This window comes from Hylobates moloch, unplaced genomic scaffold, assembly GCF_009828535.3.
Source record: "Hylobates moloch isolate HMO894 unplaced genomic scaffold, HMol_V3 SCAFFOLD_2, whole genome shotgun sequence".
In the NCBI taxonomy this organism is placed as follows: domain Eukaryota; kingdom Metazoa; phylum Chordata; class Mammalia; order Primates; family Hylobatidae; genus Hylobates; species Hylobates moloch.
The window spans coordinates 45,454,186-45,476,924 of record NW_026652277.1 but is presented as its reverse complement, the minus strand read 5'-3'; the positions used below and the strand labels follow the sequence as shown (position 1 = coordinate 45,476,924).

The window sequence follows — 22,739 nt, the reverse complement described above, 5'->3', positions numbered from 1 at the left end:
GGTCAGGAGTTTGAGACCAGCCTGGCCAACATGGTGAAACCCTGTCTCTACTAAAAATACAAAAATTAGCCAGGCATGGTGATGCGTGCCTGTAGTCCCAGCTACTCGGGAGGCTGAGGCAGGAGAATCGCTTGAACCCAGGAGATGGAGGCTGCAGTGAGCTGAAATCACACCACTGCACTCCAGCCTGGGTGACAGAGCGAGACTCTGTCTCAAAAAAGGAGTTTACAAACAAGCTTAAAATGCAGTTTATCATCAGTATTAGGTAGTCAATGTTTGAAAAGTTAAACTGACGAGCCCAGTGTTTTAATGGAGGTAATGGATTTGCTGTTTTCAATAAAGCTCAATTATTTCCAGAACTTCTTTTCCATTATGCCTATTTTCTTAGTTACATGAATTTTCATATTGTTTCAGCTGCTTTTCAAAATGACCAGCAGTACCTTTTAGTGTGATGGGAAATGGAACAAGCCAGCCATACTTTAGGAAATGTGATGATTTAATTTTTGAAAATATGAACTATTTGAACTACTTTTATAGTATTTTCCTCTGGTAATATGCCAGGTACCTGCCTTTTATGGACAAAGTTATTTTACTCACTTGAGATGTGCTCATCCACTCAGAGACAACATTAGCAATAAAATCTTGTCCATTATGCAGGGGATGTTACAGTTAATGTGGAGGAAGCCCATGTAATTATGTGCACTCTTACCGATTCATAAGGTTTGCTTGTTTAATTATATCTGATTTTGTTCAGTAATTTCTCCTGGGTTATGACGACTCATAAAACATGACAAGGTAGCCTAACTTCTAAAAGTGAAGGAAAAGGAAAAAGAAGAGACCAAGCGGGGGGTACAAATCTGAGGCAGGAGTGACATTGAGAGTGTATCCCCTTTTGCTCATCACTGGCTTATGCTCTTCAGCTGCCAGTGGAGACAGGGCCACAAACTGGGCACCGCATTTCTGTGAGGAAATTATATAGTGGTATCATGTGTGTTTTAAAATTACCTCAACTAGTGATTTTGTTATTGTTTAATAATTTTTATTCTAATATGTTCTTTACAAATCTATGTTGAAAATATTTTAGGTAGATTTGAAATCTGTCCAGATTATAGTTAATGACTTATTGCTTTAATTAATACCATCTAGGGTGAAGCTTTAAGATTATATATGCTTTGAAATTCTATATGTGTCTAGCAGTGTGATCAATGTGTTTTCTCACTAACTTAGATTTATTGCCCCATTCTTAAAATTTGGAGTAGATAATCTCTACTTTGGCTGATATTTGGGGATGATCCCTAAGCCACTTACAAAGAGTGGTCCATTTTGTAGTTCTGCCAGGAAGTGTGAATGGTTGGTTACTTTTGAGTTCACCTTGCAAAGGAACACCATTTATATTTAGTGGTCTTTGGCTACCACCCAGTTCTTGTTTAGAGAATATAGGGAGATTTTAACTTATTGGCTTTTCTTACAGAAATTAATTTGATTTGGTTACGTGTAGCAGAGACCAGCAAACTTAAAGGATCCAGATAGTAAATATTTTAGGCTTTGTGGGCCATATATGTCTCTATTGCAACTGTTCAAATCTGCCATTGCAGCATAAAAGCAGACATAGTACATTAAAAAAATGGGTATGAGTGTCTTCCAATAGGACTTTATTTAGAAAAGCAGGCAGCCAGCCTAGGCAATGGTTTACCAACCCTTGATATGAAGCACCCAGCATCTAACTTAAATTTTAGATCACTTGACATATTCTTCAGGAGTAAAATTTCACAGGCTTCTCTTTTATGCATTTATCTGGCGAACAGTTTTCAGAGGTTTTTGCTTTTCTATTAAACTACTTTGGGCCTCTCTCAGTTGGATGATGTGATAGTTTAGCAGTGTATCTAATACCAAGGCCTGCCCTTTTGAGTAGCAGAAAAATGGGCAAGGGAGAAAGAAGAAATCCACCTTGCATCGTGCCTTCTAATTTTATCTTTTGGTTGCTTTGCAGTGCTCCACAGTCCCTTCCAGAACCAGTGGCATCAGCACATTCCAGCAGTGCAGAGTCAGAAAGCACCAGTGACTCAGACAGTTCCTCAGACTCGGAGAGCGAGAGCAGTTCAAGTGACAGCGAAGAAAATGAGCCCCTAGAAACCCCGGCTCCGGAGGTACCGTGTCCCCCCCTCAAGATGGCCTCCTTAGATGGCAGCATTCTGTCCTTTGAAGCTAGAGTCTGTGCTGTGGGCCAGGACTGACCATGAGACTGAGTCATTCTGTCCCATGGGGCAATGCTTTCCTGCTCATATGCTGTCTAGAGCCATCTGTTTCTATTTATTTCTTACCAAATATTTAATAAAGGAGAGCTGGGAGAGAGGTCTTCTCTCCCCTGTTGAAAATGATAGGTCTTCTCTGTCGTTGCTAGTGGTGTTTTGAAGATCAACTCATTAAGACTGTTTGCACACCATTTTCTTTTCCCTTCTTTTAAAAAGAAAACTTGGTTTCAGTAGGCTGCTGTTTTAATATTAATGAGAATTCTTTTTGAAATTTTAGAAGTGCATGAATTAAGGAAAGCAAAAGGAGACTGCCTGATTTAGCAAAGGGCAGGAATGTGAACTAGAAATAAGTCATCAGGAGTTCTATTTTCGAATCACTAAAAGCCATGCATTAAATTGATGGCAAAGTGATTTTGTCAGGGTTCTGTTTCTTGCTCCTTTCTGTCCCATGTAAAACAGGGATGATGGTGTTTGCTTGTCACCCACCTGCAGGAGAATATTGTAAAGATAAACTGATAAAACTGAAAATCTTAAGCACTAAATAAATCTAGAGGATTTATGCTATTTACTGGATTGTTGAGCACAAGAAATTGTTAGTGACACCTAACAGGGTTGCCAAATAACCTCAAAATTTGGGTAGCATTGTAAAAGTTATGGTGGGGAAAGAAATTAATGAAAAGGGAAGGCATTCTTTTCTTTTTGGTGAATGAAACCAGCCCACATCGAGAAAATTATTCCAGATATTTAATATGGGAATGCCAGGAAATGAAGCTTTCTAATTAGGAAAGCATTAAAAAGCCTTCTGTATTTGTCTCTGTTTAGAAAGCAAAGCAGTTCCAATGGGGCATTAACTGAATACATCTGGAGCTAATGTAGGAAGACTTAAGGGTCTTGTCTGAGGGTGAGGGAGGCTGAGAAAATAACTGGCTGTCATTTTCTGTTAGATGCGAATCTATGTCTGGTGCAGAAACTAAGAACTTGATATGTTTTGGAGTGGACAGACATGCATCAGTATTAACTGCATTTGAAATGCCTTTCAGATTTTAGAAACTACACTGTGTTTCTGGGACTCTTTGTTTCCTTATATGATACTAATTACTATTGAAATAATTTTTCTATGCCTCAGAGAAAAGGATACTGAGTATGCTGTGCAGACAAATTGTGTGATGTTCACTGTTAATGTTTATAAGATCTTTGCTTTATGTTTCACCTTATTCTTAAGAAAAATCTTCATGCTAGTTAGATTACTGACGTCAAAAAGATAATTAAATAACATTTAATTCAAATAAAATGGAAATGGTACAGATTTGGCTGAATAATTGAAATGATAGAAAGTCTGGCGTTTGTAGTAATGAGACATAGATATATTTTATTGCTTGAGAAGTTACTGGAATAGAGTGAAACTTCTGTAAAATAAATGGTCCCATCCTGCCTTATCTTTTAAAATCACTTTACTAAAAAAGGCTAGTATCGTTATGTATTGCAGATCCAGGCTTGGGGACAGTATGTGTTATATACTGAGGTTCATCCTCCTGGGAACATTTTATCTTTGTTTAGATTTTAAATTTTGAATTTTTCCTAAAGTATTTAACTACATCGCTTTCCTTTGACAATAAATACCTGCATTATTATAAATTTCTGGTGTTATTTTGGAGTAATACAAATTCCATAATAAGCTGTACATACAGATATTAATGAGAATTCTTTTTCATTAATATTCCATAATCAGTACTGTAAATTATGGAATTTTCATTCTTTCTCCTTTTTTTATTTTTTTTAACTTTTCTTTGTCTTTTAATTTTTGTGGGCATGTAGTAGGTGTATATATGGGTGCGTGAGATATTTTGATACAGCCATATAACGCATAATAATCACATCAGAGTAAATGGGATACCCATCACCTCAAGCATTTATTCTTTGTATTACAAACAATTCAGTTATACTTTTTTTTTTTTTTTTTTTTTTTTTTGAACGGAGTCTCGCCCTGTCACCCAGGCTGGAGTGCGGTGGCGCGATCTCGGCTCACTGCAAGCTCCGCCTCCCGGGTTCACGCCATTCTCCTGCCTCAGCCTCTCCGAGTAGCTGGGACTACAGGCGCCCACCACCACGCCCGGCTAATTTTTTTTTGTATTTTTAGTAGAGACGGGGTTTCACCGTGGTCTCGATCTCCTGACCTCGTGATCCGCCCGCCTCGGCCTCCCAAAGTGCTGGGATTACAAGCGTGAGCCACCGCGCCCGGCCCCAGTTATACTTTTTCAGTGATTTTAAAATGTAAATTAAAGTATTATTGACTACAGTCACCCTGTTGTGCTGGCAAATACTAGATCTTGTTCTTTTTTTTTTTTGGTACCCATTAACCATCCCCCAACCCCCTACTACCCTTCCCATCCTCTGGTAACCATCCTTCTACTGTCTATCTCCATGAGTTCAATTGTTTTAATTTTTTAGCTCCCACAAATTAGTGTGTATCTTCCATTTTTTTAATGCTCTTTTAAAAAAAAAATTTTGCACATAGCTATGTAGTGTTACTAAAAGAATCTATATTGTGCATAGCTCAAAATTTTTTAATTCAAAATCATAATTCATTCTAAAATATACTAACTTTTGCCAATTTATTAAAACACCTAATAAAAAATAATTATATCCTTTTTTTTCCTATTTCCAATTTGCAGTATTTGGGTTGCACCAGCACTGGGAGGGCAGATTGCGGGTGGGATGAGGAGAGGCAGAGGAAGAAATGAAAGTCCAAGCTTTGATCCTCTAAACAAAGATAAAATATTCCCAGGATATTTGAAAGTCTAAAACCTTGGCACTTTCATCTACTTAAACTTTATTTTTAAAAATGTTTTATTTTCAGTTTTACTTATTTTTATTGAGATGGAGTCTCACTCTGTCACCCAGACTGGAGTGCAGTGGTGTGATCTTGGCTCACTGCAACCTCTGCCTCCAGGGTTCAAGTGATTCTCCTGCCTCGGCCGCCTAACTGGGACTACAGGTACGTGCCACCATGTCCGGCTAATTTTTGTATTTTTAGTAGAGACGGGGTTTCACCATGTTGGCCAGGCTGGTCTTGAACTCCTGACCTCAAGTGATCCACCCACCTCGGCCTCCCAAAGTGCTGGGATTATAGGTGTGAGCCACTACGCCCAGCCTAAAAAATATTTTTAATCAATCCCTTATGAAAACATTTTTTCCATCTCAACACCCAAATAATGTATCAAAGAAATTATATCCATTTCACAACTTAATATTGGGTATACAGGATTGCCCCTACCTGTTCCCTTGTCTGGCACAACTACTCAATTTTACCCTCAAATTGGGACATAGGCCTTCCTTCGGAACATTTTTAGGACCGTAGTGAAAGAATATATTTTATTTCTGTAATCAGGACGTTCCTTTAGGGACTACTAAATGTATCTCAGTACTGTCCTGTTTTGGGGGTTGGGGGGCAAACCAGATGTTATTTATACCGGGAATGACTTCCCTTTTGGGTTCACACATAGTCTTCTAAAGAGCATGTCAGGGATTGGGGTGCAATTGTAAATATAGCCAGTGGGTGAGATATGTCCATACCTTTCCTGAGGAAGGGTGTGAAGGCTTTGTGCCTGATGTGATTGGCAAGTGATGTATCTCACTACCTTGTCCCATCAGTTAACCACTTATGTAACCACACCCTGAAGTCTCCAGGAAATCATGTTTGACAAGTGGGTATTGTGTGCTAATCTTTTCTCTACTCTTAACCATTCTGTGTTCTTAGAATATTGAATACGGATTTAGATTACATGTGACAAAATGCCTGCCACATAATAGTGGTTTCCTTCTTCCCTCCCTCTCTGCCCTTAAATTCAGATGACAGCATGGGTATATAGTTGACATAAGCGAAGGAAGCCGTAAGGGAGATTATGTTATCATAAGCAGCAGTATGGGGTAAACAGAAGGAAAAAAGGAATTATGCAGTCATCTTACTGTCCAAAGAATGTTCTTGCCTGGTTTTTTAAGTTTCTTAGTTCTGTTCTGTTAGTCACACTAAACCCGAACTATCTACCTGATCCTTTTATTACCTAACCTTTTCCTGGCCAAAAAGCCTTTATGTCATAGCCACATATTTTTCATCATTAGATTTCCATGTTTTATGGAGTTGAATTATTTGAGATATTCCACTCGGGAAAATTGTCAGCAGTCTTTCTTCCCCTTAAAACCTTTCCATCTACTGGAGTGTTCTCCTTATCTATAATCTAAGCAAATAAATCTGAAGTGGGATGTCTTTCAACTAATTTTCTGATGCATTATGTATATGACTTATTTCTACACACCACCTCCCAGAGTGGATCTTTAAAGAAATTAGTATTTTTCTTAAGATAAGGACATAAAGACAGTGATGTATAGTCTTTAAAATGTGACTGTCACTCTGTTAGACACCAATATTTTTCTATATGATATGAAATTCATGGGTATAGTAATCCACCTAGCAGAATACTCATATATCTCATGTACCCACTATATGCAAGATAGAGTAGTGGAACTTGGAGACACAAGAGTCTCCGTCATTCTTTTAATAAGGTCTAACAGCCGAGCTGGAGAGACGTGGTGGGATGCAACAGCAGTTAATTTATCAACAAAGGTTGAACTAACAGTTAAGATAACAAACCAGGAACCTCTGTTTTTATGCCACGCAATTGTACATTCTCATTGCCCCTGACTGTATGCCTCCCTTTGTATCTTTTTTTTTTTTTTTTTTTTTTTTTTTTGAGACAGAGTCTCATGATTTTAAAAGGCCTATAGTAGGCCGGGCGCAGTGGCTCACGCCTGTAATCCCAGCACTTTGGGAGGCCGAGGCGGGCAGATCACGAGGTCAGGAGATCAAGACCATCCTGACTAACACAGTGAAACCCCATCTCTACTAAAAATACAAAAAATTAGCCGGGCTTGGTGGTGGGCGCCTGTAGTCCCAGTTACTGGGGAGGCTGAGGCAGGAGAATGGCATGAACCCAGGAGGCGGAGATTGCAGTGAGCCAAGATTGCGCCACTGCACTCCAGGCGACAGTGCGAGACTCCGTCTCAAAAAACAACAAAAAAAACTATAGTAGGTTAATTATTGTGAAATGTCTGAGCACTAGACAAAGGTTTTAGGATAAAGATCCCAAACCTTCCACTGAGGGAAAACAATTTACATTAAAAAACTCAGGAACTAGAATGACAGACTTTTTTTTTTTTTTTTGAGACCGAGGTGTCACTCTGTCACCCAAGCTGGAGTGCACATGGCTCACTGCAGCCTCAAACTCCTGGGCTCAAGTAATCCCCACCTTAGCCTTCTGAGTAGCTGGGACCACAGGCACGTGCCACCTCTCCTGGCTAATTTTTTAATTTTTTGTAGCAATGAGATATTGCTATGTTGCCCAGGCTGGTCTTGAACTCCTGGGCTTAAACAATTCTCCTGTCTCGGCCTCCCAAAGCTGGGATTATAGGCCTGAACTACTGTATTGGTCGAATGTTTGACATTTAAAGAGTTCACGTAGGATTAATGCTTGGCTAATGTGACCCAGCTGACTTTTTATCAAGGTGTAAAAATTGCAAATTACTATATACTATATGTGATATGATAACTTTGTCACATATAAATGTTTACTACATAATGTTTTTAAGTAAATGAGAGAAATGGGCCTGTTATTCTAGTGCTTTGGAAGACTGAGGCAGGAGGATCACTTGAGGCCAGGAGTTTGAGGTTGCAGTGAGCTATTATCATGCCACTGCACTCCAGCCTGGGCAACAGATTGAGACCCTGTCACACACAGAAAAGAGAGATGATCTCATCTTGAATAAAAGTCATCTTTAGTTGAAAAATATGTCAAAAAAAAGGATAAAATGTGAGCCCACTAAACCTTAGTTTATTCATTAGCTGCCTTCTGCAAATACTTGATGAAATGATTTTTTACTAATTTCCTCCTATTATTCCTTAATAGAGTAGTTCACAAACCAAAATGTGTCAATTCTGTTTAAATTATACTATAATTACCATTAGGATATATTATAAAGATTTCTCAGCAGTTGGCAATTGCCTATTGGTTAATATTTGCTATTACCAAATTTCTAAATCCTACAAAAAAGTGAAGGTTGCTTTAAGAGTTAATTGTTATAGAACTTAAAACTTGAGGAGGATGACTGGAACCTAAATTCTGGGTTTGGAGGGATTTGTTCCTCTGCAGGACAGTGTTGTATAATTGGGTGACTAACACAAAAGAATAATTTGTCATCATCGGTCAGTTAACACTTTTCTTTCTTTCCTTATTTTTAGCCTGAGCCTCCAACAACAAACAAATGGCAGCTGGACAACTGGCTGACCAAAGTCAGCCAGCCAGCTGTGCCACCGGAGGGCCCCGGGAGCACAGAGCCCCCACGGCAGCACCCAGAGAGTAAGGGCAGCAGTGACAGCGCCACGAGTCAGGAACATTCTGAATCCAAAGACCCTCCCCCTAAAAGCTCTAGCAGAGCCCCCCGGGCCCCACCTGAAGCCCCCCACCCCGGAAAGAGGAGCTGTCAGAAGTCTCCGGCACAGCAGGAGCCCCCACAGAGGCAAACCGTTGGAACCAAACAACCCAAAAAACCTGTCAAGGCCTCTGCCCGGGCGGGTTCACGGGCCAGCCTGCAGAGGGAAAGGGAGCCAGGGCTTCTTCCCTACGGCTCCCGAGACCAGACTTCCAAAGACAAGCCCAAGGTGAAGACGAAAGGACGGCCCCGGGCCGCAGCAAGCAACGAGCCCAAGCCAGCAGTGCCCCTCTCCAGTGAGAAGAAGCACAAGAGCTCCCTCCCTGCCCCCTCTAAGGCTCCCTCAGGCCCAGAATCCACGAAGGACAATGTGGAGGACAGGAGCCCTGAGCACTTTGCTCTTGTTCCCCTGACTCAGAGCCAGGGCCCACCCCACAGTGGCAGCGGCAGCAGGACTAGTGGCTGCCGCCAAGCCGTGGTGGTCCAGGAGGACAGCCGCAAAGACAGACTCCCATTGCCTTTGAGAGACAGCAAGCTGCTCTCACCGCTCAGGGACACTCCTCCCCCACAAAGCTTGATGGTGAAGATCACCCTAGACCTGCTCTCTAGGATACCCCAGCCTCCCGGGAAGGGGAGCCGCCAGAGGAAAGCAGAAGATAAACAGCCGCCCGCAGGGAAGAAGCACAGCTCTGAGAAGAGGAGCTCAGACAGCTCAAGCAAGTTGGCCAAAAAGAGAAAGGTGAGTGTGGGGAGACTGCCCTGACTTCAGCGTGGACCATCCTTGCTGTTGGCCTGGCGGTATCTTTGATCCGCCTTTGATTTAGGCCCAGTTGAGTTGTCTCACAAGTCTTTGCTTTGATTCGCTATAGCCTTTGCACCTTCTTCCAGCCTGACCTGTCTGGACTTTGCTTCTTGTTCTGCAGATGGGCATTAACATGTGTTATGTCCTTCCATCGGTCTTGCTAGTTTGAGAAAAGGTGAGGCAGTCATTAAAAACAATAGCTTCTTTTAGGATAATGTAGCATCTAGGGCTGCCCCCAACCCCCCTCTTTTTTTTTTTTTTTTTTAAAGACAGGGCCTTGCTCTGTCACCAGGCTGGAGTGCAGTGGTGCGATCTTGGCTCACTGCAGCCTCTACCTCTGGGGTGAAACAATCCTCCTACCTCAGCCTCCTGAGTAGCTGGGACCACAGGTGTGTGCCACTACACCCGGCTAATTTTTGTATTTTTTTTTGTAGAGGTGGGGTTTTGCCATGTTGGCCAGGCTGCTCTTGAACATCTGAGCTCAAGTTATCCACCCACCTCTGCCTCCCAAAGTGATGGGATTACAGGCCTGAGACACGATGCCCAGCCTTATTTTCATTTATTCTTATAACTGGCATTTACCACCTGACCCATTAGGTTTTGCCTTAGAAGTTGAGGTCTTATATTAATTGAAATGTTAATTCATATTCTGAATTATTAAAAGAACTGCTGTATACAAATTTTACTCTCGTAGTAGGATCTTTTATACCAATATCACATCCATATTTTAACACAAGACCATACACCTCATTACAGTTACTAACAAATGGTTAGTGTCTCATTGAGTAATATAGGCTGATAATGGCACATTGCAAAGTGTTGACCATATCATTTTATTTATTATAATTTTGGAAGATTCTTTTGGATACAGAATGGATAGAGTAAAAAAATTGCTGCATTATTTAAGATTGTCTGTTACTTGACATGCCGCTATTTTAGACAGTCTCCTTCCTTTTATTTTGAATCATTGAGCTCTTGTTCTATTTGTTGCTTTTTCATGATGATGAAAGATTAGTGAGTTTTTCCCGGTAGCATTCCCAAGCCAACTTGCCCAAGAATCAGAGACAAAGTCACAAGAAGGGCCAACTCTCTCCTGTGGAGAAGGAATAAAATTTTTAACACTCTTGTAAGTACATGAAAAACTTCTTACTCAGCTGTGGAAGTTGAGCTAAGAATAACAAAGGAAAAAAAGATTATGAAGCCTGCTGTCATGTCTGAGATTCGACTGATTAATCCACTGCGTTAAAAATATAACACGACTTTAGCGAATAGTAAAGGGCGACTGCTTTCTTCAGAACCTCCTCACAGCAGACTAGAGGATGTGTATTGCCACCATGTTTGCAGCAGGCAAGTCGAGTGGGATGGGATCCAGTGCTAATAAGTGCTCTGTCTCAGCTAGAAGAGGGCATATTTTCAATGCCAGAAACTTCTTTAAACTTTTTATATGGGATGGGTTGGAGGCGGTGGTGTGTGTGTATGTGTGTGAAAGGTACAAAACTTTATGGAGAAAATTGTGATGGACCTGGTTAGGAAAAAGATACCTGCAGTTGACACACCTGGGAAAACTTCAGGAACACACTCATGTAGCTGCCTGTCCTCGTAAATCTCTCATCTGTCTCCCAGCTGCTGTGGTCTTGTGTGGTCTCCAGTGCTGACCGTCTGCATTAGCTGGAGTGGGGACAGGTATTCACTTCTGAAAGGATTACCTACCAGGAGGAAATGTTAGAACCCGGAGGATCCCCCAGAGAGCTCAGTCCAGTTCATACCCCAGTGCAAATCTAGAAGTGTAGCTTGTGGCTCTAGAAAGGGAAACTTCCAGCTCTCACTGTTGACTGTGGGAACTGTGCCCTCTAAAAGCCGTTCCCAGGTTCGCTTTGGCTGAGCACCTCTTGGGCAGCTCATTTATCTTTCTGTTTAGAGCATGCAGAAATAGTGATCCCTTCATCTTAATCGAGTGCATGATTTCTTTTTTTTTTTTTTTTTTGAGACGGAGTCTCGCTGTATCACCTAGGCTGGAGTGCAGTGGCGCGATCTTGGCTCACTGCAAACTCCGCCTCCTGGGTTCACGCCATTCTCCTGCCTCAGCCTCCCGAGTAGCTGGGACTACAGGCGCCCACCACCACGCCCGGCTAATTTTTTGTCGAGTGCACAATTTCTTTAAAGCGCTGTCGAGCTGTTGAGAGATCCGGCCTGGGGAACAGTCTGCCTCCGTGGTACTGTCAGGATTGATGTCTGACCCACTGGTTCCAAACCCCGGCTACACATTACAGTCACCTGGTAGCCTTTAGCACTGATGACGGAATCCCCAACCCCCACTGGTATTTTAAAAATTCCTCTGGTAATCCTAGTGCCTATCAGGGCTGGGAACCACTGAAGCAGAGCAGTACACAAGGGCCCAGGAGCATACAGAGCTAGTTATTTGGATCCAAAGTTGGTCAAGGGTGCAGTGTTTAGACATCATGATCTAGGCAAACAGAATTCCTGGCCTGAAATCTGTCACTAGTTGGAAACATTAGAAGCTTTCAGGTAAATAAATATAAAAAACCAGTCAACCATATTCTTATTTCTTCATCAGAGAATCATGTGTCATTTGGTTTAACTTCCTGCTGGATTCTGGGTGGGAGATGTTGAACATATTAACCTCATTATTTTCTGTAGAGGACAGGTCGTCCCCCCTTCCTCATTAGCGCCCTGACTGCTTGTTCGGGGCTCTCTGCCTCTGGCCCTGTGACCAGTGCGGTTGCTCCAGCAGGCAGCAGTGTGTGGACCTGCTCTCCATGGCAGAGACAGGGCTGTGAAGCTTGGGTACTGCTCACATTTGGATAATGAAAATATTTTTCATTTTCTTCATTTTAAATGTGAACATTAGAAAAACTCTGTGAGCATATAGTCAGAGCAATAGAAGAACTTGCTTGATCGTTCACATTAGTGGAATTCAGTGTTTTTATTTAAAGGCCTCTTAGAGTCTGTCCCTCTCTTGGCACAAAATTTAGCAAATATTTTCTTTCAGAAGATTTACAGATCCTTGAATCTACTTCAGACTTAAAAGTGTATGAAGATGATCATAAAGAGTTAATGATGGCTAACAGCTGTGATGAAGCCGTTAGACATGGCACCTGTAGAAATGCACACATTTTTTTTACTACTCTACAGCGGTGGGTAAGGAACAATGCATGAGGAAAAGTAGAGAAAACTGTGAGGGTAAATATGCATGACCTCACGTCGTGTTCTTTACATAAACTACTGAATTTCATCAGTCTGATTACAGTTTAGATTTTCTAATACCAACTTATGTTGTCTTTTTAAAATTTTTTGTTTTTAGCTTAGAGACTATTCTTTTAATTACTTATTTTTTAGAGACAGGGTCTCACTCTGTTGCCCAGGCTGGAATGCAGTGGCATAGCTCACCAACCTCAAACTCCTGAGCTCAGGTGACCCTCCTGCCTCAGCCTCCTTAGTAGCTTGGACTACAGGCACATGCCACTGTACCCAGCTAATTTCTTTTTATTTTTTGTAGACACGGGGTTTCACTTTGTTGCCCAGGCTGGTCTTGAACTCTGGGCCTCCAGCAATCCTACCTCAGCCTCCCAAAGCAGCGGTGTTACTGGTTGAGGGTAGTTGTCTAGCTCCTTGGTGTTCTGAACAAATAATTGGACAAAATTCACAAAAAACCAAGGCAGTGAAAGCAGAGATTTATTTTAAATGGAAGTATGCTCCAGAGGGTGGGAGCTGGCTGGAGCAAGAGGCTCAGGAACACCGGTTCTTCTGGGGTTTATATGCCTTCTAGAGGTTTCCCATTGGTTTCCCATTGGTTCACTCTAGTGGCCCACGACTAGTCTGATTGGTTGGTAGGGGGGACCAATCAGAGTTACTTTCATCTTCCAGCTGCCACACAGAAAAAGGAGGGGTTGTATCTTATATCCAGTCAGGGTGGGTGGGCCTTAGGTTCCCTGCCTCCAGACCCTATTCTCCTGCATTACTGGGGTTACAGGCATGAGCCACCATGCCTGGCCTATGTTTTCTTGTTTAGAATTCTTAAACCAAGCTTATTTTTTTCCAGATTTGGAAGAAAAGTTGAACTCAAGAACCACAATATATACAGTAATACGCAACCAGGCCAGTGCAATTGGGAGCCCTCTAAAAATGTACCTGGCTGGGCACAGTGGCTCACACTTGTAATCCCTGCCCTTTGAGAGGCTGAGGCGGGTGGATTGCTTGAGCCCAGGAGTTCAAGACCAGCCTGGGCAACTCTGTGAGACACTGTCTCTGCAAAAAAAAAAAAAAAATTATTTTAATTAGCCAGGCGCAGTGGCGCATGCCTGAGGTCCCAGCTACTCCAGAAGCTGTGGTGGGAGGATCACTTGAGCCCAGGAGTTAAAGGTTGCAGTGAGCTGTGAGTGAGTCACTGCACTCCAGCGTGGGCAACAGAGTAAGACCCTGTCTCTAAAAAAAGAAAAACACCTAACGTGAATAGAGCTACATGTGTGAGCCTTGCATTGTTCTAGGAGCTTATAGAGATAATTCCTCACTTCAGTCATCTTACAGATTCCTTTCAAATGAAGGATAGTCTGTCTTAATTGTCATTTAGATGAATAACTGAATAAGGAGGTGCATTCATTCAAGTCTTTTACTTTTTCTAAATAATTGCTTTGCTGACCAAGACACTTTAACTTTTTTGGGAAAGACATTCCAGTGCTATCATTTATGTGTTTTGAGGAGTGAGGAAGGGAAGTTATGATGTGTAGTAGGAAAATGCAGTTTTATTGCCGGGAATGATTGGTTCAGTCCTCCCCTTCCATCCAAGATCTGACTGTCTTTTCTTGGGTTATTGCTCCAGATCAGCACCCCTGGTTATCGTTCAAAATGAAAACTCATCCCTTCTGATTGACTAAGGCCACTTACACCTAAATTTCTTTGTGCCTGTTAGTTACCCTGAAGAGAGCACCACAACCACATGCACGTGATAGCTTAGGCTGTTCTGAATCATGCGTTCCCTCACCAAAGAGAAAAACAAGTGGATGAATTTCCCTTTTCTGTAGCACTCATCCCAGTGAACATAACCTGTCTGCACAGCAAGTCTCTGGGCCTGATCTTGGTACAAACTTGAATTGGTGTCCCTTGTGTCTTTTTCATATTGAATCTCCTTCCGAGGCAAATCACAGGGAAGTCCCTGAATTTCCCCAAAGACTGCTTCTCCAGTTTTCTATGTTGTATGCGCTACCAAGCTCATTTGCTTCCTTTTTGAAGGAGATAATAGAGCCTTAGAATTTAGGTGCGGAAAGAACCTTAGTGGTCCCTTGATCAGCTGCCACCTTTTATAGATGAGATCCAAAAAGGCACTAACATGGCTTGGCTGCTGAGTAAAAATAGATCTGCAGCTCAGGCATGCTGCCTCCTCCCAGTCCCGTGATCTTTCCTCTTTTTCACACGTGTTTTCTCTGTACAAGTGTCTGTTGGGAGGATTCTCAAGAGGCGCACAAGGTGGGCGTACTGGCTCTGGCGCTGCCGGTGAATAAGGTGGTTACTGGGTCAGCCCTGGCTTGGTTCCTCCACGGCCCCCACCACTGCCACTCAGTGCCCACACACATTCCTACTCCACTTTAGCTACTCCTGCAGATGCTCCCATCTTCCTTCACAGCCAAGCTCCTGGTGAACTATATCTTTCCATCTGCTAGAATCTCTGTGGCCCCAAATAAGTGTCAGTTCTGGAAAAAGCCACCTTTTCCCCGCTTCCTACAAGTGTCTGCTTGGTGAGCTGGCTGCAGGGCAGCGCAGCCTGCCGAAAGGCTTTCCCTGACGGAAACTGACTCGGCCCCTTGCAAGCCCATGTCTTCCTTTTATGGCCTTCACTCTTGCCCTGTGCTCCACTGTGGGTGGAGCAGCATCTGGCAGATGATCAGGGCTGCCTGACCCAACAGGTTAAGAAAAGCAAACAAGTCTGTGAGGACCAATTCGTCAGCCGGCAGCCTCCCTTTGTGGAAGGTGAGGCACCATCCTTGAGACACTTAACCTAGTAGAAAAAGAATTTCTGAAACCCAGACCTTAAGCCAGATTCCCTGAAGTGGGGATGACCTGGGGATAAACCACAGGCCAAAGGGACCTTTTTTTCCTCCTGGAGAGAGTATCACCTCATCTGAATGGCTTCTTGACCCAGAAAAATCTAAAGAACAGCATGCCTCCTGTTTTTCGGCAGGTCTTGTTCTTGGAATTTTGGTCTGTGTTTCCGCTCACCCAATATTGCATGGCTCCCATGTTAATGCCCCTTTCCTACATCCATCCACTTAAAGTTGTAATGCAGTCCTGCATCCAGTGCCCTCAGCTGTGTCCCTGAGCTGTTAAGCTGAATTTCTGTGCCAACTGACAAACACCGAGTGCCTACTCTGGGGAAGCCTCTGACTGTTACAGACAGAAGATGACTAAGTTCCAAGTGCATAGTGTACAAAAAAAACACTAACCTCATGCCCGCTGGCTTGATGTCAACGGTTAAGCAAAATCAGCAGAAGGGGACTTTTGCTGTATTTAGTCTGATGGCTTCCTTTCTACCAGCTTATAGAATATTATCTGCTTCTAGGTTGCTAAATATCAGTATAAAGCATATTATTCCACTAAGTACCGATGCCGTTGTTAGATGCTGGCACTGAAGTTAGTAGTGCTCACTGCTTTTTCCCTTGTTGGCTGTCTACTTGAGTCACCGATTGGCACAGCCAGAGTTATAACCAGTTTGTGAGGATTGATTTGCCCTGACTTGTATCTTCGTGTGTGGTTTATAAGGTCTGCCAGATTGGCTTATAGTCACAACCAGCATGTCCTAAGCAAAATGAAACTATATGAACAAAAATCAGCTCTCATTCCACTGCTAGACTTTGGTGTTTTCTTTAAGAAGTAGCCTTGTTAATGCTTAGTTTTGCCTTGGGGGCCTTAATGTGTCATTAACTGCCTGGAAATACCTTTCATTTAAGAGAGTATATTTTAGTACCTAATGTTCAATTTAGTATGCATCTGGATATTTTAGCAAATTTTGACTTTTCAAAGACAAAGTTTCTGTCTTGTAATGTTTCTTGGGCTGGCTATACTGCCTTTCATCTAAAACTCACTACAGTTCACTGGGCCGTTTGGTAACAGGGTAACCTGGGCATAATTAGGTGCTCGATTGACAAAGGAGTTACCAGTACCAGAAGTCGGGTTCTATTTTAACTCCATCATTTCCGATTGATTCTTTTTCTCTCCACCATTATTCACTGTCTCTCAAGTGTTAGCACTCTGAGTTGTTTAGGTTTGTATGCTGCGCAGAGCCCTGTCGCAATGCCCCAGCAAGCTTCTTGTTGGCGTGTGGCCACTCTAAACTAAATTGTGCTCCAGGATCTGCTGTGGGTCCATGCTTGCAGGAGAAACAGCTGTGTAGACTTTCCTATTGCATTTCATTTGTGGGTTTAGAACTCGGTTGCTTATTTCATATTATCTCCTTTTTCAGTCCCTCAAGGTACATTTTTCCAACTTCTCTAATGAATTATTACATTTCTGAGTAGCTGATCTATTTTTATCTTAACTAAGCAGTATATTTATAATTCCTTCTTTGCATTGGCTAATCTGATTAGTAGTTCAGAACCCGATTTTCAGATTATCTATAGCAAACTGAAGAACTGTGCTGTCAAGTAGAAATACAATATAAGCCACATATGTAATTTAAACATTTCTAATGCCACATTAAAAACTATAAAAGGGGGAGGAAATGAAAAATTAGTTTAAAAAAAAATTTTTTTTTGAGACAGAGTCTCATTCTGATGCCCAGGCTGGAGTGCAGTGGCGCAATCTCAGCTCACTGCACTCTCCACCTCCTGGGTTCTAGTGATTCTTGGCCTCAGCTTCCTGAGTAGCTGGGACTACAGGCACGCACCACCACACTCGACTAATTTTTGTATTTTTAGTAGAGATGGAGTTTCACCATGTTGGCCAGACTGGTCTTGAACTCCTGACCTCAAGTCATCCATCCACCTTGGCCTCCCAAAGTGCTGGGATTACAGGCATGAGCCACTGTGCTCAGCCTAACATTTTAATAATTATATCTAATCCAGTATACCTAAAAGATTACTTTAATCAACTCCCAAAATATGTAAGTCTGTTATACATCAATAAGAAAAATATAAAAATATTACATTCCCCTTTTTGTACTAAGTCTTCATTTCAGACTAACACCATTCAAGTTCAGGTGCTCCCTAGATCTGGCTGTGGCTGCCAGATGGTAGCGTGTGCAGAACAGTGAGAACTGATAGCCTCCTGAGGGTACGAGCCTTCACTTGGCCTTAATTTATTTCTTCCTCCTGTATTTTCCCTTCTTAACATTCTCACTTGTGCACATGCCCAAGATTAAAAACAGGTATCTTTGTAAGCCACTCTGAAGGAAGCTGTTTTGAAACAAGACACTGCACAAATGAATGAAAGTGTTTTTTCCAAAGGAGTCTGTGAAGGGCTGGATGGATGTGCAAATGCGGGCACACTGATTTGTAGGATGCCAGGAGAAGGGAATTTTTTTTTTCTATTTTCTATTATCTTGTGTGGAGCCAGGCTGCTTATTGGTGTCTGGGCAGATTTTGAGCCTACACATCTTAAATTATTCATTTTTCTTAAACTGAGGAGGAGAGGAAGACACAGGAAAACTGGGGCCTCCCACAGTTAATTTGGAGATTTTTTTTTTTTTTTAAGAGAGGATTTCAGGTTTGTTAGGGATTGTCCTAAATTGACTGGTGTCCCAGATTTCTACCTTGGTGACCTGACACTTAGGAAGTTTTGTTCTAAATGCACATGAGAATTAATTGAAGGGTCTCACCCATCACTTACCTGCCACCTGCTAGACAGTATGTGGGTTTCCTCTTGAACCCAGAGCCACGGGAAGGAGGCCGTCAGGGAGTCTGCACATCAGACTCCTTAGAGAGCTGGTGTATGTGCTGACAAGTGAGGCAGAAGAATGCAAGAAAGACTTTCGTCATGAAGAATTCTGTGTTGTTTTAGTGATTAAATGTATTTAGCACTTTAGTTGGTATAAATGGATGCTTTGGAGGTACTTAAATTCTTTTTTTTTTTTAATCCTACTTTCAAGCTAACAAGTTAGAGATACTTAAATTCAGTAGTGACAGATTCCCTTTTCCTTACTCCCACTAAAATATTTACAGTCTTTTCAGGGTTTTTTGAAAAATAAAAACATGTTTCTGTATATGGAGAGATATAAAGACAGTATTAAAAAAATTGAATCAGTGGAGGGGAAAAAATGTTAGCTAGAATCCCAGAGCAATTGTTTCTGTTGTTGTCGTATGTCTTTGTAGTCCTTTCTGTAAAATACACAGGGGATTTTGTAGACGGTTTCCTTTCAACATAGTACTTATTTTTCAGTAGAAACTAAAGTAAGCTTTAAGTAGTCCATTTTGAATTTTATACAAACAATAAACTAGTGGGTGTAAGTGGATGGTTCTTTTGAAAGAAGTTGGAGGAAACCTCATAAAAATCATCTCTGTATTATTTGATGTAAATATGCATGTTTCATGGATTCTTTTCTATAGAAAAACATCAGTGGTCTATTGAAGTCTACTTACTGGGATTGTCTGTTACTTTAGACATCTTCCTTTTCTTGCATGGGAGGAATGGCTTTTCTTCATGCAAAAAAAATCTGTCTCAATAGAAATTACATCAAATCTACATTGTCCCCTGCCCACTCCCCATCACACTGACACACACACAGACACACATGGTAAGTACTAATAAGATTGCTGTGCGTACAGAGATGTCTCCAAAGGTTCATTTACCCTCTTTGCCTTTTCTATATTTTCTTTTTTTGTTTTGTCTGTACAATTATGTTGGTAATAATTTGCTTTGCTGATTATACTGTAATAACAGGGTGAAGCAGAAAGAGACTGTGATAACAAGAAAATCAGACTGGAGAAGGAAATCAAGTCACAGTCATCTTCATCTTCATCTTCATCCTCCCACAAAGAATCTTCTAAAACAAAGTGAGTATAGAGATTAGCAACCACCTAATCTATGGTGATCAACACTTCTTGGGTCTTGACGTAGCAAAGAAATTTTTCTTCTGCAGTAGAATCAGTGGATTAATAAACTCAAGCTCATTTGGACAATGTATTAAGTTTGTCTTTGTTTCTTGCATCCATGAGGACCTTACAGGAATTAACAATTTATGTGGTAGCAAATTTAGATTTATCAGAAACATTTTCGCTATGGACAATTTCTTCAGACATCTGGATTTTTTTTCCCCTGAGGGAAAGTAAGAAAGGTACCATTATTTCTACTTTGCAGAATTGGAAACAAACACACAGAGAAAATGACTTGTCCAAAGTCAGAGAATTCTTACTGAGTGTTGGAGCCAGCATGTGGACTCCGGGAGCCTGTGTTCAGTGCTCCTTCTTTTAGAGATGACTAAGAATCTGTTGGGCCACTCATTGTCTGTTGCTGGGAAGAGGGGTGGCAGGTGAGAGGTGGTAGTGGCAGGAAGACGTAAATATAACAAGCAGCTATTATTTACTCTGATTTACTCAAGAAATTGCTTCAAAAAATGTATTGGCAAAAACAAGTGCATAGTGTCACCATGTGGGAACCGACAGAGATGGGGAAGGCTCAGATGTGGAGGGTGCGGCTCCACTCGCCTTCTTATCAGGGAAAGGCACCGGTTGGGAAGCAGCTGAAGCAAGCATTCGGAATGGTTGGGGAAAGTCAGGACCATTGGCAGACTCTGCAAGCTTAGAAATTATACAGCTTCATTTATCACTAATGGTTAGGGCTAGATTTTTGGAAGGCCTCAAAAAGTCCCTGAAATTTGGCCTGTTTACACAGTTTCATGCTTTGTGATACCCTACTCTTTTGTGCCAGCAGCCAGTTTGTAACTAAACAATGAAACCGCTTGATGTGTGCTTTGCCTCCCCTTAGTTTTATGTGATGTTTCACTCCAGGCCCTCCAGGCCCTCCTCACAATCCTCAAAGAAGGAAATGCTCCCCCCGCCACCCGTGTCCTCATCCTCCCAGAAGCCAGCCAAGCCTGCACATAAGAGATCAAGGCGGGAAGCAGACACCCGTGGCCAGGACCCTCCCAAAAGTGCCAGCAGTACCAAGAGCAACCACAAAGACTCTTCCATTCCCAAGCAGAGAAGAGTAGAGGGGAAGGGCTCCAGAAGCTCCTCGGAGCACAAGGTGAGCAGGGGCGGTGGTCATTGTGTAAGATGGGATGCATTGCTGTACCTTTACGTTCCCAAAGAAGACAAGTTCCTAATGATGGCACTTCAGAACTGTCCATTGCTTTTAATAAGGCAACTGTTTGTGTTTAAAAATGCTACTTTTTGGAGGGAGAGTAAAAGGTAGTTAATAATGCACAAAGATTTAGGTGTCGATTTATTCTTCTTACAGTGATTTCAGAGGTGAAAAATCAAAATAGATTTTTGTGCTAGTTTTTGATTGGGTGTTTTACAGTAAGAAATAGTTACCCTGTGTAGTCCTGCTTTGAATGTTTGATCTCAGATACTTTCATTCTTGGTTATAATGGGGTAAAAATGATCCACTTTCTCAAATAAAAGTTCCTCTCTTTCTGTTAATCTGGGTGGAGTGGGGTGGTGTGTTTGGATTGACTAAGAGAAAATGTTATGTGTGGCTTTGTGAGTTCTCTGATCTCTTGGACATTCTAGTCTTTTTGAGTCCCCAGTACAATCAGAACCACTGCTTCAGTTCAATCTGTAGCTGAGGAAGTGTTTAGCCAGGGTAGATTGTGCATTGTTTGATTTACTCTTTTTTGAAACTACTATTTTGGGCTATTTAAGAGGGATGGTACTTTTAGGACAGTGGTCTTAAATGTTAGAGTGTAATCTGTATATTGATTATTTTTTTTAAAGGGTTCTTCCGGAGATACTGCAAATCCTTTTCCAGTGCCTTCTTTGCCAAATGGTAACTCTAAACCAGGGAAGCCTCAAGTGAAGTTTGACAAGTAAGACTTCAGATGCTTTCTTCTTGCTCTGTTTTTTTTTTTCTTTTTTTTCCCTCAAGATGGAGTCTCACTCTGTCACCCAGGCTGGAGTGTTGTGGCACGATCTTGGCTCACTGCAACCTCCACCTCCCAGGTTCAAGTGATTCTCCTGCCTCAGCCTCCCAAGTAGTTGGGACTACAGGCATGAGCCATCATGCCTGGCTAACTTTTTTTGTATTTTTAGTAGAGACGGGTTTCATCATGTTGGTCAGGCTGGTCTCGAACTCCTGACCTCAAATGATCCGCCTGCCTCGGCCTCCCAAAGTGCTGGGATTACAGGTGTGAGCCACCGCACCCAGCCACTTCTTGCTCTTTCTTCATTTCCTCCTGCCCTCCTTATTTCCACTTCCCCTTCTTTGTTTACCCTTTCCCCTCCAAGGGGACAGCAAGGGCTGTCCTCCCATCCTTTTTCACTCTTGGTCTTAAGTTATCTTGCCCTAGTCTAGTAATTTTTGGCTCATATGACCTGTCGCTGGTTTTTCCTCTTTTTCAGACAACAAGCAGACCTTCACATGAGGGAGGCAAAAAAGATGAAGCAGAAAGCAGAGTTAATGGTTAGTATTGGCTCTTTATCTCTTTGGTAGAATGTTTTCTGATAGTGAAAAAACTTTTTTGGTAGTCTCTATTCTGCTGTATTCCATATCACTCAGTGTATGTGCGGTGGAAGGAGGGGGTGCAGCAGGCGCAGGAGAAAGGAGTGTGTGGGCCCTGCCATTGGCCCCAACATACGCATGCAGCAAGATCAGAACCTTCATGATTAAGGGGTAGGTGGTTCTTGGTGGTGTTACTTTCTTTGGCTCCATTGATTCAGTCTGATCATGGGCAGATATACAAAGGACCGAGTCACAAGTTTTATATCTAAGTAAGTCAATCTACCTGCTGGTGATTTAATGCATAGGTGCCTTTTTATTCCACTGCATCAATTCTTTGGATGTGAAAAATGAGTCCTGCTGTTGAAGCTCAGTCAACGTGTGTTCACTCTAAAACATTTCATAAGGCAGGGAAGCCTGTTTACATTCCAAAATTATCTTAAAGCCTTGAGAGGCTGACCTGAAGGAAGAGTTGAGCTAGGCTATTAGATGAGATTTTAAGATGAAGGCAATGATTATACTGTTGGTAAACATGCTTTAAAAACATGAATTCTCTTTACCTATTGGCTTTTGGACTTTCTAAAAGGTGGTGGTTTTGT

General features: G+C 42.0%; 1 protein-coding gene across 6 annotated transcripts in view; it reads left to right on the top strand.

The window, feature by feature from the left end:
* AFF1 (ALF transcription elongation factor 1) overlaps positions 1–22,739 on the top strand; it is a 208,258-nt gene that overhangs the window by 172,878 nt on the left and 12,641 nt on the right. For 5 of the 6 annotated variants that reach the window (XM_032144734.2, XM_032144895.2, XM_032144976.2 and 2 more), the window contains 6 exons: positions 1,991–2,147; positions 8,545–9,474; positions 19,423–19,535; positions 20,490–20,727; positions 21,420–21,511; positions 22,044–22,104. In XM_032144734.2, coding sequence (XP_032000625.1) covers positions 1,991–2,147; positions 8,545–9,474; positions 19,423–19,535; positions 20,490–20,727; positions 21,420–21,511; positions 22,044–22,104 — 1,591 coding nt within the window. The remainder of the gene's footprint in view (positions 1–1,990; positions 2,148–8,544; positions 9,475–19,422; positions 19,536–20,489; positions 20,728–21,419; positions 21,512–22,043; positions 22,105–22,739) is intronic. The other variant, XM_058433055.1, reaches the window with a different exon arrangement.